The sequence below is a fragment of the Lagenorhynchus albirostris genome, chromosome 2 (assembly GCF_949774975.1).
Source record: "Lagenorhynchus albirostris chromosome 2, mLagAlb1.1, whole genome shotgun sequence".
NCBI lineage: Eukaryota > Metazoa > Chordata > Mammalia > Artiodactyla > Delphinidae > Lagenorhynchus > Lagenorhynchus albirostris.
In genome coordinates this window covers 83,298,695-83,315,355 of record NC_083096.1, presented here as the reverse complement: position 1 = coordinate 83,315,355, position 16,661 = coordinate 83,298,695, and the positions used below count along the sequence as shown (strand labels likewise).

Sequence of the window (16,661 nt, the reverse complement as noted above, 5' to 3'; positions counted from 1 at the left end):
CACTGAAAATGTAAGGATAAGCAAAACCCCAAACAGTCCCTGTCCTCCTGAGGCTTCCAGCCTAGAAGGGGAGACAGGCATTAATCAGATCATCACGTGTGGCTGCGAAGTGGCCATTGTGATGAGTGCTACAGTGGCGGGGGAGTCCGCGTGGCTGGGAGGGCTTAGAACAGGGATTTGACCTAGTTAAGGGGGGCTTCTCTGAGGAAGTGTTGAAGGAATTGAAATCAATACGTAGAAGCTAATAAGGCAAAGAGTGAAACACCTCTTCCTATATTCTGCTTTTAATTAGCATTCACTTCACCCAACCACCTCTTAATTGAGAAAAGCCTAACACATAGGTATACATCCTCTGGAGTAAAGCTGAGTGACTGCTGCATTTTAGAGATTAGAGAATGGGTGGGCTGGCCGGTATGTGTGTATGTTATCCAAGACGGCCCAGGTGTTTATCCAGTTACAACATCCCAGGGGACGGAGGCTGTAATTTGCAGCCCGTTTTCTCCTCCCTGTAACAGCAGAGATATAGCTTACGTCCTGCTGCTGCACCTTGTTGATGCTTTGGTGCTCACAACTCAAAGGTGGTTTCTGAAGCACTTTGTTACGCTGGGGACAGTTCCTAAATCCTAAGACTTCTTTTTGTCCTCACCTTGGAATATTGGGCTCTGCAGATCAGTCTTGCTTTGCCAAGTCTTTCAGCTAGGTTTACACTCCACTGTAGCACAGATCAAATAACAGCCCCACTCCACCCACCCCCCGCACAAACTTTAAATATCTGTAGTGGAACTGTTACCATTAATATTGCTTAAAGGCTAGGGCATTTGCCAGAACCTAGGTATCTTATAGATATTTTCTGTTGCAATAGAACTTCAGCTACAGTAGAGTTATCCAATTACCAAAAGCTTTTTCCAACTGAAATAAATGATAAGCTTTTTATCCTCAGTTCTGAAATCTGATTCATTAAAAGACACATGGGGCAAAATGATGTAAAACAACAAGCTTCTTCATGGCAAGCAATTCCCTAGATGTCTGAGGTAATTGGAAAATTCAAGGCTGGTCCCTAAGGTGCATATAATTTAGCCAACAGTTTTGAGAGAAGGCTGAGGTTTTTTTCCAAGTGGTATTTGGTTGAAGGAAAAATGTCAGTCTGAGGGAAGGGAAGTCTGGCCTGTAGAAACAGATACCAAGGAGATCCAAACCAAAAATTCTACCAATTAGATCTTTATTCATTCAACAAAATATTGATTAAGCCTCTACTATGTGCCAGGAACTGTCTTCCATGGGGATAGTATAGTGGTCAATAAATGTCAAATCCCTGCCTTCATAGACCTTACGGTCTAGGATAAGAGGACAGACAATAAAGAAATAGAATATATATATGTTAGATGGTGATGAAGCAGACTAAGGATGATACGGAGTCTTGGGGTGGGGAGTTGCTATTTTATACAGGGTAGTTAGGGACCTCTCCAATAAGATGGTGTTTGACAAAGGAGCAGAAACCTGAGGAAAATGAGAGAGTGAATCATGTAGGTATCCGTGAGAAGGGCATTCCAGGTGGAGGGGCAGTGATTGTAAAGGCTTCAAGACAGAGTTTGAGGGGCCCCAGGCAGTCCAGTTTGGCTGGAATAGAGTGATGGGGGTGGGGGGATGGGTAGGAAAGAGAAGAGCAAGGATCCAGGTCCTGCAGGGTCTTACATGCTGATGTAAAGGCTGTTCTGAGTAAGATGGGAGGCCTTTGGAGGTTGTCGAGCAAGACGAGTGACACGATCTGATGTATTTTAAAAGGACTGTTGGGTGGAGAACAGACTATAGACAGTTGAGAGTGAGAGCAGAGAGACTAGTTAGAAGGCCATTGCAAAAGTCCAGGTGAGAAATCATGGTATCTCAGACTGGTGTGGTTAGCAGTGTAGGCAGAGAGCAGTGCTCAGCAGATGTATTTTGAAGGGATGGCAGATAGGATTTGCCAGTGGATTGGACGTAATGCCTGAGAGGGGAGTCAAGGATGTTTCCAAGGTGACTGGCTCCACCCCCTGTAAGAGTGGATTTGGACATTCCTTTCAAAGAGATGGAGAAGACTGCAGGAGAAACACTTTGGTGCTGGTGGTCAGTAGGGCAGTGAGAATTGGAAATTGAGAGTTCTGTTTTGGACATCTTAAAGATGAGGTGCCTATGATACATCCAAGTGGAGATGTTAAGTAAGCTCTTGGATATAACCATATGGAGTTTGGAGCTGGAGATAAATTTAGGAGTCATCGGTATATAAAAGGTACTTAAACTCATGAGAGGATGAAATCACCTAGGAAGTGGAGAGGAAGATAAAAATGCAGGAACTAATCCTTGGAGCTCTTAAATGTGTAGAGACTGGAGAGATGAGGAACCAGAGAAAGGAAGTCAATGAGATAAGTGATTAAGAAGAGTGATGCGGGACTTCCCTGGTGATGCAGTGAATAAGAATCTGCCTGCCAGTGCAGGGGACACGGGTTCAATCCCTGGTCTGGGAAGATCCCACATGCCACGGAGCAACTAAGCCCGTGCACCACAACTACTGAGCATGTGCTCTAGATCCCGCGAGCCACAACTACTGACCCCTTGTGCCACAACTACTGAAGCCCACGCGCCTAGAACCTGTGCTCCACAACCACAAGAGAAGCCACCGCAATGAGAAGCCCGCGCACTGCAACAAAGAGTAGACCCGCTCAGCGCAACTAGAGAAAGCCCATGCACAGCAACAAAGACCCAAGGCAGCCATAAATAAATAAATAGATAGATAGATAGATAAATAAATAAATTTTTTTAAAAAGAAGAAGAGTGATGCCAGATAAACCAAGTGAAGAAGATCTTTCTTGGAGGGGAAAGTGATCACCTGTGTTAAATGCTGTTGATAGGTCAAAGAGGATAAAGGTCAAGAACTGACCATTGGATTCCATAACATAGATATTACAGGTGACCTTTACAAGAGCTGTTTCAGTGGAGTGGTGAGGATTAAAGACTGGGTTAGATCCAAGAGAGAATTCAAGGAGGGGAAGTAGAGATAGCAAACAATTTTTTTTTGAGGTCTTTTTAAAGGGAAGCAGAAAAACGGAGCAGCTGTCAGAGGGGGATGAAAAAATTCTTATGGACTGATCTGTGTTCCCTGCAAATTCGTAGATTGAAGTCCTAGCCCCCAATGTGACTGTATTTGGAGACAGGGCCTTTAAGGAGATAATTAAGGTTAAATGAGATCATATGGGTGAACCCTAATTCAGTAGGATTGGTGTCAATAAGAAGAGGGAGAGACATCAGGGATGCATGTGCAGAAAAAAGGCCACGTGATGACACAGGAGAAGGTGGCCATCTGCAAGCCAGGGAGAGGCCTCAGGAGAAACCAACCCCACTGGCACCTTGGACTTCCAGCCTCCAGAACTGTGAGAAAAGAAATTTCTGTTGTTCAAACCACCCAGTCTGTGGTATTCTATACGGCAGCCCTAGAAGTCTCATATAAAAATCAAGGGAAATTTGTTTTTTAAGATAGGGAATATTGTAGCATGTTTATTTTCTGAAATTAGCAATCCAGTAGAGGGGGAAATTACTGGAGCAATGTTCCTGGGTTGTAGAGATGGAATGAGAGCTCATATAAAAGTTTGCTTTTGATAGGCATATAGGTAGATTTGTAGATATGGTGGGAAGGTCAGGAAATTCTCTTCTGAATTCTTCTGTTTTCTTGGTGAAATAGGAAGCAAGATCATAAGTGGAGAGGGGAAGTGCAGTACAAATTGCAATTTGAGGAGAAGAAAGTAGGAAATACAATTGTCTAGAAGAGTGGAGAATAAATGGACTAGAGACATGTCAGACTACCGGGCAATGCTAAGAGCCCATCAAGATCAGTGGTCATAGATTTAAAGGGAGACTAGTCATCATACATTCGTGTTCTTCTCCAGGGTCATTCAGTTGGGTTAGATGGAGATCTGGATCTAATCTGGGGTTTTGCCAAGCAAAAAGGACAGGGGGAGACTACATGCAAGAGTGTGATGATGCTCTGTACAGTCTAAACTGAGTGAGGATGAAGGAAAGGACAAGAGGCTGGGGAGGGTAATAGTGGGAAGGTGGTCACTGCGCTGGGGATTCTAGGGAGGTAGAAGAATTAGTAGAGTCAGGTGGGTGAGCTGGAAAGATGGGAGGTCATGGTTGCAGGATGCTTGAAATTGAGGTTATGCAGAGGGATCAGCTGGAATCGAGGTCTAGGGTATGACTGACTGCTGCGTGAGGGAAAAAAGAACATTAGAGTCATGGAGTTAAGATGTCTTCGTGGCTATTGAATTACTCTAAGACTGATGAGGAGGAGTACTGGAGTAGCAGCAAGTTTGGTGCTAAAATCTTCAAGGAAGAAGGGGGAATGACTCGGGGCTCTGTGGATGGCTGAACCACGTAGGGGTAACAGCTTGCATAAAGGCCTGAGCTTCAAGGCTGGCCTTTTTTAAAGGAGGCGGAATAATGGTCTAGAACGGGATTTCTCGACAGCAGCGCTATTAACACTTCACACTGAATAATTCTTCATTGTGGGAAGCTGGCCAGAACTGAGCATAAGCAGCATTTCTGACTTCTACCCAAGAGATGCTAGTGGCACTCTGCCCCCAGCTGTGGCAAGGAAAAATGCCTGAGACTTTACTAAACATCCTTGGGGGACAAATTCACATCAGTTGATAACCACTGATCTTAAAGCAGCAGTGCTGAGCTAAAGGACTCCTACCTGACCTCTGGGCCCAGTGATTATGAGGAGTGAGGAAGAGCAAATAATAATTTCAGAGGGTTACAGGGCCATCAGGGTCTTCTGGGAATATCAGATTTTGGTCAGAGAGAGGGCTGAAGGGAATCTTTCCAGAAAATATAAGTAAATATCTTCGTATTTACAGCTACAATGTAGCTCACGTCTATCAGCCTTAAGGAGGAAATGTTTCCAGGATGACCTGACAGTGTGTTTTGTCTAATTATTTCACTTCCTTTGCCTGACCCAATTCACCATTCCAATGAGTTACTTGTTAATGGATCTTACATTGCAGATTTCAATAATTATATTTAATACATGCTGAGTTTTTGCTATATAAGAAATCAAGTGTCCCAGAAGAACACACAAACTATATACAGTGAAGACCACGGCAGGGCTGGGGCACCAGTGCTGTGTACTTCCTCTCCCAAGAATCCTCTTCAGTTAAGCAGGCATGCTCTAGGAGTCAAAGCTTCTAGTTAACTTCCTAGGTATACAGACAAAACTGAAGACGGTTCTTTAAAAGACAAAGAGGGTGAGAGATGTGAGGACGAGGAAGGTATCTGGATCGCCTGGCATGAGTACATCTGCAAGGAATTTATGAGGTCCTATTTCAGCAGCATTCCCCTTTATTTACTGACTACGTGTCTGCCCCTGACCACACAGTAATCTTCTAGGCTCTGGGGTTACGAGATGAACGTGGTGTAGAGGGGAAGTAGCGGACCTCCACCTAAACAGCAATATCACATTATAATCCATTTAAAGTGTGCTAGCAACAAGTGGATACGAGGAAAGGAGGTTTTTATTTTCTGAGGGAAATATCTAACACGTAGCTCAGGGAGAAATAAGAAAGTTATACATCAAAAAGTGAGGAACTAAATTACCCCCGTGAGCGCTAAATTCCAATGGCATGGGTACCTCCATGTCTGTACAAAACAGAAAGCAGCCTCCTTGGTACAGAAAGGACACTTTTTTTTTTTTGAGGGGGTGATACAAAGTTTATTCAATTAGATTTTTCTGTTTACAACTGAGATCACATCTGCATACTATATTGCTAGTCTACATGAGTACAGTTTTTCTAACAAGTTTATTAGACTTACAATGAATGGGCTCAGTCATACAAAAACATGCACACACTGACACTGTTTTAAAACAGTAATGCATACGTTATACTCCTATAAAGCCAGCTTTGATTAACAACTGCTAGTTTCAAAGATCTGTCTGCTTTTGAAGATGAACTAAGATAGACACTGTATGATTCTCGAATCTATTTTAGCCATTTTGTACAGTCGCTCTCCTACTGGACTACAGTATATATGTTTTAAAAGGACACTAATGAGGGGCACCATCTGGTATTAACTTTAACCAGACAGCTGACTGCCTCCCCTCCCCCAAAGACCTTTGGCCACGAAGAAGAGAAATGTAGCGTGGTCTCTGGTGCTCGACCACCTGGACGTACAATCAGTGAGTAACTCACAAAAAGGTACTTGGACTCGAGGGTATAACATAAGGCACTTTGTTTTTAATTCCATCAGTTTCTTCAGAATTAAGGTCAGGGGTTCTCTGGTGATCTGAAGCCGTGACCACAGACCCAGGAAGCCGTCAGAGGGCCACCGTCCTCAGTACACTCCTCGATGCGCTCTGCCCACCTGCCCATGCGCATTCTGACTTCTCGGTAAACTTCCCACAGCACGACCAGTGGGGGCGCCCCGGGTGGCCTTTGTGTCCGTGGCCACAGCCTAGGTACCCACCTGCATGGTTCAAAGAGGAGAGGGGAGAACCACCATTAGAGGAAAGTCCAGCAGTTACCACGGAAATTAATGCTCCTGGCGACATTCAGACTCATGGACGTGAAAACGTCTAATAAAAACCCGTAGAGAGGAACAAGCTATTCGGTGCCTCTGTAGTCAGGAGAACTCACAAGACTGATGACAGCAAATCAATTAAGGTTAGCTGAAGTTCTAAGAAGAGTGTTATTTTAACACTGCTAACTCAAGGAGAAGAACTGGTTTGGATTTTAACTGTAACATAATCTAGATGAAAGGGAAGTGCAGAGTGGTGGAAATAAACAAAATAGATCCTGAAGTGTTTATATGAGAGTTTACAAGAGCCTATCTTAAGGCCCACCATTGGAGTAAGGATACCACAGAATACTGAAAATAATTAGATCTCTTGCCTGAGCTGACCCTCTTGCCCACCCACCCTGCCCCCAAGAAAAGAGCCAGACCTGGTTCAGTTAATTTATTCATCTGTTCTCCCGTCCCTGCCTTGTTTGGAATTTCTCTAAGGTTTTAAAAGGAACGGAGCGGGTTTACATCTTTGACACCATCAGGCTGTTGGAAAGGGTACAGGCTGAAATCGAGCATTCTGGGAGAAGCACAGGGCTCCTAGGATTAGTGAACTGTATCAAAACTAAAAAACTCAGAACTTTGCAGCTTGCTATTTCAGTTTCCAGAACAAGAAGCTTTAAATGAAACTTTTAGAACTGTGATATATTCATACGCACAGACTGCATTCCTAGAAACAAAGCCTAAGTCTGAACACCCCGAAGCTGGTCGCTGTGGTAGTTGATCCCGCCGCCGGGAGACAGCAGCAGAGGGAGAGCGAGGGCTTTCGGGAGCGACTGGTTCTCCTTACCCGGCATGGTGCCTCCACATGCGCAGCGAGCAGTCTTCTGGCCTCCGCTGGAGCAGAACGTGCAGCAGTGAAACACGCCTGGGTGTGAGCGGTGCCGTTTCCTCACGGTCACAGTGAATGGTGAGCCCTTCAATGTTCAGACCAAGAGCAAAGAACAGCACCTTGTGAGTCAACAGGGGTGTGCCGAGCGTCACACATACTAAACGGAGTGTAAGTCGCAGGGCCTGTCCCTGGAGGGACGAGGACAGCAGGAGGGAAACAGCGACTGGGGGACAGCAGCCGGCTGGGCGCTGAGCTGGATGGGGCCAGATACAAATGCAGTGAGAGGGGGAGTCAAGGAATCCGTGCTGCTCTCCCAGCATGCATGCCACCTGATGCACTAGGAAACCCAACTGTGCTTTCACGTCACTGACCTTGGTCTCTATCTCCTCCATTCCTGAGCAAGCTTGGGTAACTATAGAGCACACAACCACAAGGTGAGGACATCTGTGGTCCTTTCTCCAGTTTCTCGGCCACACACCCCCTCCCCTCACATGCTGAGCCAGCTCCTCTCCTTCCATCCCTCCATCCTGGACACAACTGTTTACCCATCCCCTTTACTCTGGGTTGGTGAAGATAGATGGAAGGGAGGAAGGTTAAAAGCCTGTGGTTAATAATTCTCAGATTGGGCTTCCCTGGTGGCACAGTGGTTGGGAGTCCGCCTGCTGATGCAGGGGACGCGGGTTTGTGCCCCGGTCCGGGAGGATCCCACGTGCCGTGGAGCGGCTGGGCCCGTGAGCCATGGCTGGCTGCTGGGCCTGCGCATTCAGAGCCTGTGCTCCGCAACAGGAGAGGCCACGGCAGTGAGAGGCCCGCATACCGCAAAAAAAAAAAAAAAAAATCTCCGATTAGAAACTCTCCTGCCTCTTTTCATTCAAGGATAACTTCCATTCTCCAATTTCTACCCTATGTTAAACAGTAAATATTTAATAACTGTTGTTATGTGCTTATCCCTGCATGAGAACCACACGTTCTGCAAAAGCACAAAGCAGAGAGGCTGGCACCTTAGAAGCCTTTCAAATGTTAAATCTCTCTTCCTTTAAAGAGTTTACAATCTGTTTTAAAAACAACCTGGAGTTCAAAGCTATGGGTTCAAATTATGATTTTTCCACACAGGTACTGTGTATTGTGGCAAGTTTGTTTTCTCGGTCCAGTTGGATGATGATCCTTATGCCTCAGTGATTTGGAGGAAAAGTGAAATAATGTTTGTAAAAACACCTAACCCGGCTTCCCTGGTGGCGCAGTGGTTGGGAGTCTACCTGCCAATGCAGGGGACACGGGTTCGAGCCCTGGTCCGGGAGGATCTCACATGCCGCGCAGCGGCTGGGCCCATGTGCCGCAACTACTGAGTCCGTGCGCCACAACTACTGAGCCTGCGCGCCACGGCTATCAAAGCCCGTGTGCCTAGAGCCCGTGCTCTGCAATGGGAGAAGCCACTGCGATAAGAGGCCCGCATACCACAATGAGGAGTAGCCCCCACTCACCACAACTAGAGAAAGACCGTGCGGAGCAATGAGGACCCAATGCAGCCAAAATAAATAGATAAAATAAATAAATTTACAAATAAATAATTAATAAATTTTAAAAAAACACCTAACCCGTCTGACATCCTGTAATTAGGCAAGCAAGTGGCTATTGAATATGAGTCTTCCTATGGCACAGACCACAAGCCTAACACATCATGATGCTCTATGGTGTTTTATTGTCCTTGTCAGTGTTGATTTCTGGTTGGGGGAAACCTCTGACAGCTCGAATGTCAGCAGAGATTCTGCTGGACGTGTTGAGTATTACCCAATTTTTAAAAATTCATAATCTCTACACCAGAAAGTGTTACATGTATCTGTGGAGGTAACAGACAAGCATATACATATAAACAGAGTAGAGAATTATCTGGGCAGATGGTTAGGCAGAGAGATGACTGGTCAGTCAAGAAGAGAGGGCATAACTCTCCCAATGGTGTTCCAGTAAGTCCATGTCTGGTCATAGTCTGAAAAAGCTGGAATATCCTGAGCTAGATTATATTGCTCGAACGTGTGTATGCTTGTCCGCTGGTAGATTGGCCCCTCTGATCAAGGCATCTTTCACAAATTAAGAATTCCAACAAACTGGGAGAATGATAAAATACAAACACAACTGCCAGGAGGTAAAGTAGGGATAGAGAGTTCTTAACCGTCACCAGCATCCTCTCGTAAGAATAAGAGCTGCAAAATCTGGGCCATTTCTAAAGTGAGATGAAATAAGAAAGAAGAGAATCCTGTTCAAGGCCTCTATACAGCTGATCCTGTGAGAAATGTCTCCACATCCTAAGATGACAAAACCCAGGGGGGCCAGGGTGAAAGGAGGTCAGGGAAGCACAGGTAAGGTCTCACTCACCTGCACGTGTTGTTCCTTGACACAGACGAACACAGTATAGATGCCAGGTTCCTTGGGGGTATAGGAAACGTAGTATGTCCCATCCTTGTTATCGTGGACCATCGTTTTGACTGGACTGGATGGAGGTGAGAGTTCAAAAATATCACTCATTCTCACAAGCCTGCTTCAGTTGCCCACTATTTTAGGATGTAAACTCTACACCAGCGGTCCCCAACCTTTTTGGCACCAGGGACTGGTTTCGTGGAAGACAATTTTTCCACGGATGGGGGGATGGTTCGGGCGGTAGTGCGAGCGATGGGAAGCAGCAGATGAAGCTTCACTTGCTCACCCGCCGCTCACCTCCTGCTGTGCGGCCCGGTTCCTAACGGGGCTGCAGACCCCTGCTCTACATCATAAATCCAGTATTAATTTTAAATGTCCCCCAAGCAGGATGTATCTTCTACTTGTCTCGGAAATTAATTTTACAACAGAAGGTAAGCAACATAAATGCTGATTTAATCTGATGTTCTGATGAATTCCTTGAAAGCGTCACTGTGTTCTCTCCCCTCAGCTTCTGTTGTACCCTCCTGCCCTTCGTCCTCCCTCCTCCCTCCTCTAATTCCAGAGACGTATAACTTTGCTCCCAGAACAGTTTAGTAGCAAAGTGAGGCTGAATTTTGAGAAGGGCGCCATTCAGTCTAACACGGAATATTTTTCAGTCTATTTGAAGCTTGGGATGAAGACAGTCTGAGGGGCAGATCAGACCTTTGGGAGAGAATTGAATACAGGCCTAAAACCCACACAAGGAAACACATCTGGTCCACTTGGTCCTATTGCACTTTTCAATGGCATCATGGGGAGGTAGGCTGGAACTACTGCAGTTACAGCCCCACTACTGCAAAGGACCTCGGGTTTCCAGTCGCATCACCGCTCATTACCTGTGACGCCTGAGTGTATAATACAAACCTGTCTTTCTTATCTTTAGGGACTACTGCGACTTGAATGGTCTCTCCTCCCCTGCCCATGCTCTCTCCTGCTGCATCCTTACAAATGACGGTGAAAGAGACTGTCTGTTTCTCGCGGGCTCTGTGGAGATCTGCGGAAGATAAACACTCCATCCTCACCTCAAAGGCCAACTGCGGTGACTGTATCCCCAGATCAGACACCATCTTGCCTTTTCTCTTTAGAACAAAAGGTTGTGTTTCCAGTTTCCTCCCTTTCTTTTCTCCCAGGCATACCTCTTGGGAGTCGCTCCCGCTCCCGGTGAGCCTGCTTCTGTCTCAGCCAGCAGCTGCTCTTGGATCATATAAGATCCTGGACCTTAATTTCAGCCTTAAGGAAGCTTTGAAAATACTCAGGTTTGATGTACGTATTCAGAGAAAAAAACCTCTGGACACCGTGAGAGAGGCTGGTAACCCCAAACTACCCTCTCTGAGCTGCAGATCCTGCTGGAAGAGGCAGGGGGTACAGGGTGACCACCTGGGACTCTTCATGCTGTGAAGTCCTCCACAGCATGGTAGCTGTGCCATGGTGTTGGGGGCATATTCAATAGCTACAGCCTCTGGTCCGGAAGTCAGATGAAACAGGCTTCTTAACCTGGGGTTCGTGAACTACTATGAGGCCTTATGAAGGGTCTAAGGATCTCCTAAAATTTTATGCCCAAATTAATGGGTGTTTCTTGGGGAGAGATCATTCTCAAAGGGATCTGTGACCCTCGAACAGGTAAGAATTCCTGTGCCAGTTAGGATGACTCTACAGTAGAGTCTTCCTGTGAGGACTGATCTGTGACATATATGTTTGATCAATGTGGTCAAAAGAAACTGTTTTTCCCCTCTGCTGACTGAAATGCCTACCGTTTTCCTTCAAATGCCAACACGTGGCTTACATGAACCAAAAAGGGCATAGAAGAAAGCAAACCATAATCCTGTCATCCTCACTCCTGAGGATGAAGAGAGAGAAAACTCTCTTCAGAACTTGGTCCAAGCCATCCTCTCTCAACAGGCAGGATTCTGCCCTGCCCTGAGGCCTATGCTGTTATCTCCTATGGGCACTGCCTCTGTCCTGTCATCTGAGAGAAACAGCATGATCCTTGAGTTCCTTGGTAGTTACTACTTTTCTCCACTGGAAAAGGGTCAAGCTTCACCCCTGTAGGGATCTTAACTGTACCCTGACCAGAACAAATCAGAAAGAAAAGGACAAGGGTGGGGTCACCGTCCATCGGATCCATATGTCTCCCTCCCTAGCTAAATGAAGGCCATGGCTGGAAAAGCCACATGTCTTTAACACCATGTCCTGTCCACTGTCCTCTCAACGCCAGTGGGAAATGCCTTCCTACCTTCCCCTTGAAGGACACATTTGGCTGGATCGACCTCTTTGGTATTGATGGCCCCATAAACTTCATAGCCACGGCACAGGCCTGCTTTCTCCTTAGGAGAGAAGGTGATCTTCTCGTTCACTCCAGGACGGGCACTGTATGCCACTTTGTTCAACTTTGTGAGCCGTTCCAGGACCACCCCTTTGGTGATGAGGATCTCCAGGTCGGAGCCACTGGTCAGCAAGTGCTCGGTGAACTCCACTCCGGTCCGCATGTCTGCCAGCAGCTGCTCCAGCTGTGCCTTCTGCAGCTGCAGGGAGTTCTCCTTCTGGATCCGGATGGCTTCCAGCTGCTTCAGCAGCCTGTCCCGATGCTCCTCGATGGCCTTGATGTAGCCCTCGGAGAAGCTGCGGACGTCGGCAGCCACGGCCTCCACCCGTTCCTGCAGGGCGCGGTTGGTCCCTTTGATCTGTGCCAGCGCCTTCTCCAGGGCCTCCACGTGGGGCTGGGTGCCTTTGAGGAGCTCCCGCACGGAGTCCCCGTGCTTGTGGACAACGTTGCTGGCAAGGTCGCAGGGGTGCTCCCGGTGCCCCCCCACCATGCATTCCCGGCACACGGGCTGGTCGCAGAGCTCACAGAACAGCCTCAGCTCCTCCGCAGGGTGAGCGGGACACAGAATGGGCTTCCCAATCTGGCTGTAGCCTTTCAAGTCTTTCAGGTCCACCATGGTGTGGTAAGTCGTCTTCTTCTGCCGCCTAGGGGCAAACAGAGTCGGGGACGGGAAATGAGGGGACAACTCTACTTGGGAAACAGTCCGGCAGTTTTAAGAGCACGGGCTCTGAAGTCCAGCAAATCTGGGTTCAGTTCCTCATTCTAACCTCTTACTAACCACATGACCCTCTAGGATTCCAGTTCCTCTTCTGTACCGTGGGGATAATACCTACCTGAAAGGGCTGTTGTATAGGATTAAATGACAGTAGGCTAGGGCTCTCTGACTGGGCACCTGACTTTGCCAGAGGTCGCAATGCTAAGGCTACATCCTGGAACTTTCCCCAAAGAATTAATTTGTCAAGTTTAGGCAAGACCCTCAGCCTACTCCTGCAGCAAGCTAGAGGGGAGAGCACAGTGGAGACCCAGCAGCAAGAGACCAGACCTGTGCCAGATGGCACAAAATGAGCCTCAGGCAATTAAAAAGCAGCCGGCTGGCCACGACAGTCTCCCTCAGCTTCCACCTAACACTCTGGTAAAGCATTTCCTTTGACTAGCGCCTACATCACCCAAAGCAGCAAGCTAGAATTTTCCTTAACAAGAGTCATCAACATTATTAGAGAGAGTGGTCAGTGGTCAGTAAAATCAAACCTCTAATTCCCCTTTTCTGTAGCCCTCTAGAGATTCAGGGAAATCCCTAGAAACCATGGTAACTGTTCAGATTTTCCCCGTTAGCATTATAGCAACATCAAGCTTACATGCCTATTCCGGCACCAGAAGAGTGGTTGTAGACAAAATAGGGCCAGCTGTTTAGCTGGCAGCAAAGTAGTCCAAATACAAGTTAAAAATAGAAAGACCGAAGACTACTAACTTGTTCTGTTGGTGAGGCCAGAAAACACATGGAAGGCAGAACTTAAAAACCACGGTAGGCTAATCCTAAAACCTTGGCCATCTTACACTGTGATGTTCTGGAATGGGGGAAGGGGGTCTGAAGGGGACAAAGTGATTTATGTGACAAACTGTTCACCACACACCCTAAAAGACATAATCTGCACCCCAATACGCACCTACCAGCCCACCTCACCAAGTTCCAGAGTAACACGAGGGTACAAGGCAAAGGCTGAGGTTGTACCCCACTAATCAGCACGTCATACTGGGAAGGCAGCAGAGATTAGTAGCAAGAGCATAGAAGGCAGTCAGAAGATCTGGATTTTAAATTCAGTTCTGTTAGACACTACTTACCAGCTATGGGACCTTGGCAAATCACATGCTACTGAGCTTCAGTTTCCTCAAATAATAAATAGGGATGAAAACATTGCCTGCTTTTCTATGAGTTGCAAGGATCCAATGAGATCGAGGGCAGGGGCTTTGTCATTATACTCGTTCACTTTCTCTAGCACCCAGTACAATTATTCACTATACAAATGATTGATGATCCAAGGAAAGTGTAAATGTGCTTTGTAAACTGAAAAGGACTCTGCAAACCTTTGATGCTATAATTATCATGGGTATTATTATATAAAGGCTGCAGGAGTTAACTACTGTTCTGGAATATCTGTAATCACACTGTATATTGCTCTCTGACCTTCCATGGAATTCAAGCTTTCCTTGCCATCTGCTCACCAAGGTTATTTCTCTGTCTTGACACCTCTTTGTACTCCATTCTTAAGCCACACCAAGTGGGGTATCCCATCTTTACCTATGAGCCTGGCAGCAGAAGTGGCAGAGATTGGCTTTGCAGGTCTGACACCTCTTCTCCACTTCCCTGTCGCTGCACAGGTCACACACCAGGCCCTGGCCTTCCCCACGCAGACTCTCCAGCATCACATCATTCATGGCCAGGTGGTCTATGGTTAAAGCCTTCACTCCACCCATGGGCAGGTCCACCTGAGCATCACATACCGGACAGAGGATGCCAATTTGCGGCTGCAGAGTGCGTGGCTTGAGTTCCTGGAATACTGACCCCTCGGAGCTTGTGTCAGAGTCTCCCCCTCGGATGTCCACTACTGAGAAAGGTTCCAGCTGCTCCAGACAGGTGGTGCAAACTGTGTGCAAACAAGGCAAGAGCCTGGGGGCTTTGAAAAGCCCCATGCACAAAGGGCAGCGAGTCTTGCCTGAGTTTCCAGGTGTGGTCCCACTGGGGAGTTTGCTCAGCAGTGGCTTCCTTTTTTCTGCCATATTCCCTACGTTTGTGCTCAGTATCAGAAAAGGCCCTGGGCAGTTCTATAATGAAGTAGTATGTGGTCAGGCCCACCCAAAGAGCAAGTTTCCAAAACTTGAACAGAGACCACGGGGACTCTCCCTTTGGCAAATCAAAGGGCAAAAAGGAAGAAAAGGATTCCTCAAAGGAACCACCCACAGATCTCAGCAAGGCCCCCTCCTTTGCAAGGCATCCCATACCAGACACGCCCACGCCCTCCTCTGTCTCCCCAAGTCCTCCTCCCCGGAAGCGCTTACAGATTTAGGTCTCCAGCTAGTCCTTCTGTCGACTCCTGAACCCCTGCCCCTCCATCACCCTCCACTACCAGCCCCCTCCCACCGCCCGCCCCACTGGTCCCGCGCCCGCCCCACGACAAGTGCCACGCCCGCCCCCGCGTGATGAGGTAGGGGCGCCTCCCACTCCTTCCCTCGACTGGGCCCTCCGCGGAAGGCACGCGGCGGACGAGGGACCTACGAGACCCCACCGGCTCCTCGGTTGCCACCGCCTCCCCACCCCTAGGTCCAAGTTGCCCGACGACCCTGGCCCCTCCTCGCACCAATCCCAGCCCGGGGCTACTCAGGCGAGCCCAATCACCGTCCGAGAGGGGCGGCCCTTGCCGCTGCAGGCCCCGCCACCCTCCAGAGTAACACCATCTGCATCCAATAAGCTTTGGAAATTGCACATCTTCGCCTGTCCTCTCCGGGGAGGGGCGGGATCAAACTAAGGGCGGGAGGCGGGGCGGCCTGAGGGCTTGGGGCTCGGAGGAGAAAAAGGTAAAGCTGGGAGTGAGCGGCATAGTATAGCCAGTGTCACCATTTCACGGCGACTGTCTCCCTCTCTACGGCTGTGGCGACCACAGAGGCTAGAGTACCACTTAAAAAGCCGCGCTGATGTGCCACGGGTACGGCCTCCTTTGCGCCCTTGGATTGGTCCCACCAACCCAGCCTGCGCCCTCTCATTGGTGGGTGGCGCTGTCAGGTGGTCCCGAGCTCTGCCCTAGGGCTTGCTGGGAGTTGAAGCAGGAGGAGATTTCCTGGTTCCCGAGCCCTCGGGCCCCGCGACTGGCGTTTTTTCCTCGGCGCGTCTGAGAGCCTACGAGTTCCCCTCTGGGCCTCCCAGCTTCTTTTAGTTAAGGAGTCCTCGAGGCCTAGCGTGCTGGTTACCAGAGCTTCTAGAAGCGGCTTGCCGGCTCCTGGCATTTTCCGGGCCAGACTGGTTCTGAGGACGCGTCAGGGAGACCCGTTGGACCCAGGTCTAGCGTTGCCTTCGTTCGGCCAGCGCCCGGGAGCTCGACTCCAGATTCCCTGGGGCTGGAGAAGCCGTTGTTTCATCCGTCGGGGCCAGAGGTGCAGATGACTAAGAGGTTGTTTTTCGTCCAGAATTCTACAGTTTGTGTAAGAAAAGCAGGGCAAGTTTGTCCGCTGTTTTTTTTTTTTTTTTTTTTTTGCGGTACGCGGGCCTATCACTGTCGTGGCCTCTCCCGTTGCGGAGCACAGGCTCCGGACGCGCAGGCTCAGCGGCCATGGCTCACGGGCCCAGCCGCTCCGCGGCATGTGGGATCCTCCCGGACCGGGGCACGAACCCGTGTCCCCTGCATTGGCAGGCGGACTCTCAACCACTACGCCACCAGGGAAGCCCTGTCCGTTGTTTTTATCAATCAGGGGCGGCCCGTG

General features: G+C 48.3%; 2 protein-coding genes and 1 long non-coding RNA gene across 15 annotated transcripts in view; 2 read left to right on the top strand and 1 right to left on the bottom strand.

The window, feature by feature from the left end:
* The window catches only part of TTF2 (transcription termination factor 2), a 56,697-nt gene extending 45,111 nt beyond the window's left edge, over window positions 1–11,586 (top strand). For 2 of the 5 annotated variants that reach the window (XR_009538799.1, XR_009538797.1), the window contains exons 25-26: window positions 6,274–6,413; window positions 7,247–8,990. The gene's annotated coding sequence lies outside the window, so the exon portion shown is untranslated. Of the gene's footprint in view, window positions 1–6,273; window positions 6,414–7,246; window positions 8,991–10,751 lie in introns of those variants that run through there. The other 3 variants (XR_009538798.1, XR_009538801.1, XR_009538800.1) reach the window with 3 other exon arrangements.
* On the bottom strand, window positions 6,239–15,259 carry TRIM45 (tripartite motif containing 45). The gene is made up of 6 exons (XM_060139232.1): window positions 14,488–15,259; window positions 12,102–12,835; window positions 10,733–10,862; window positions 9,788–9,902; window positions 7,376–7,502; window positions 6,239–6,489 (listed from the first exon to the last, which is right to left on the bottom strand). The coding sequence occupies exons 1-6, from the start codon at window positions 14,964–14,966 to the stop codon at window positions 6,341–6,343; spliced, it is 1,734 nt and encodes a 577-aa protein (XP_059995215.1). The 5' UTR covers window positions 14,967–15,259; the 3' UTR covers window positions 6,239–6,340.
* A 775-nt stretch (window positions 15,260–16,034) lies between these two features.
* Window positions 16,035–16,661, top strand: part of LOC132514472 (uncharacterized) — a 36,376-nt gene continuing 35,749 nt past the window's right edge. For 8 of the 9 annotated variants that reach the window (XR_009538807.1, XR_009538813.1, XR_009538806.1 and 5 more), the window contains exon 1: window positions 16,035–16,382. This is a non-coding gene — a long non-coding RNA (uncharacterized LOC132514472). The remainder of the gene's footprint in view (window positions 16,383–16,661) is intronic. The other variant, XR_009538809.1, reaches the window with a different exon arrangement.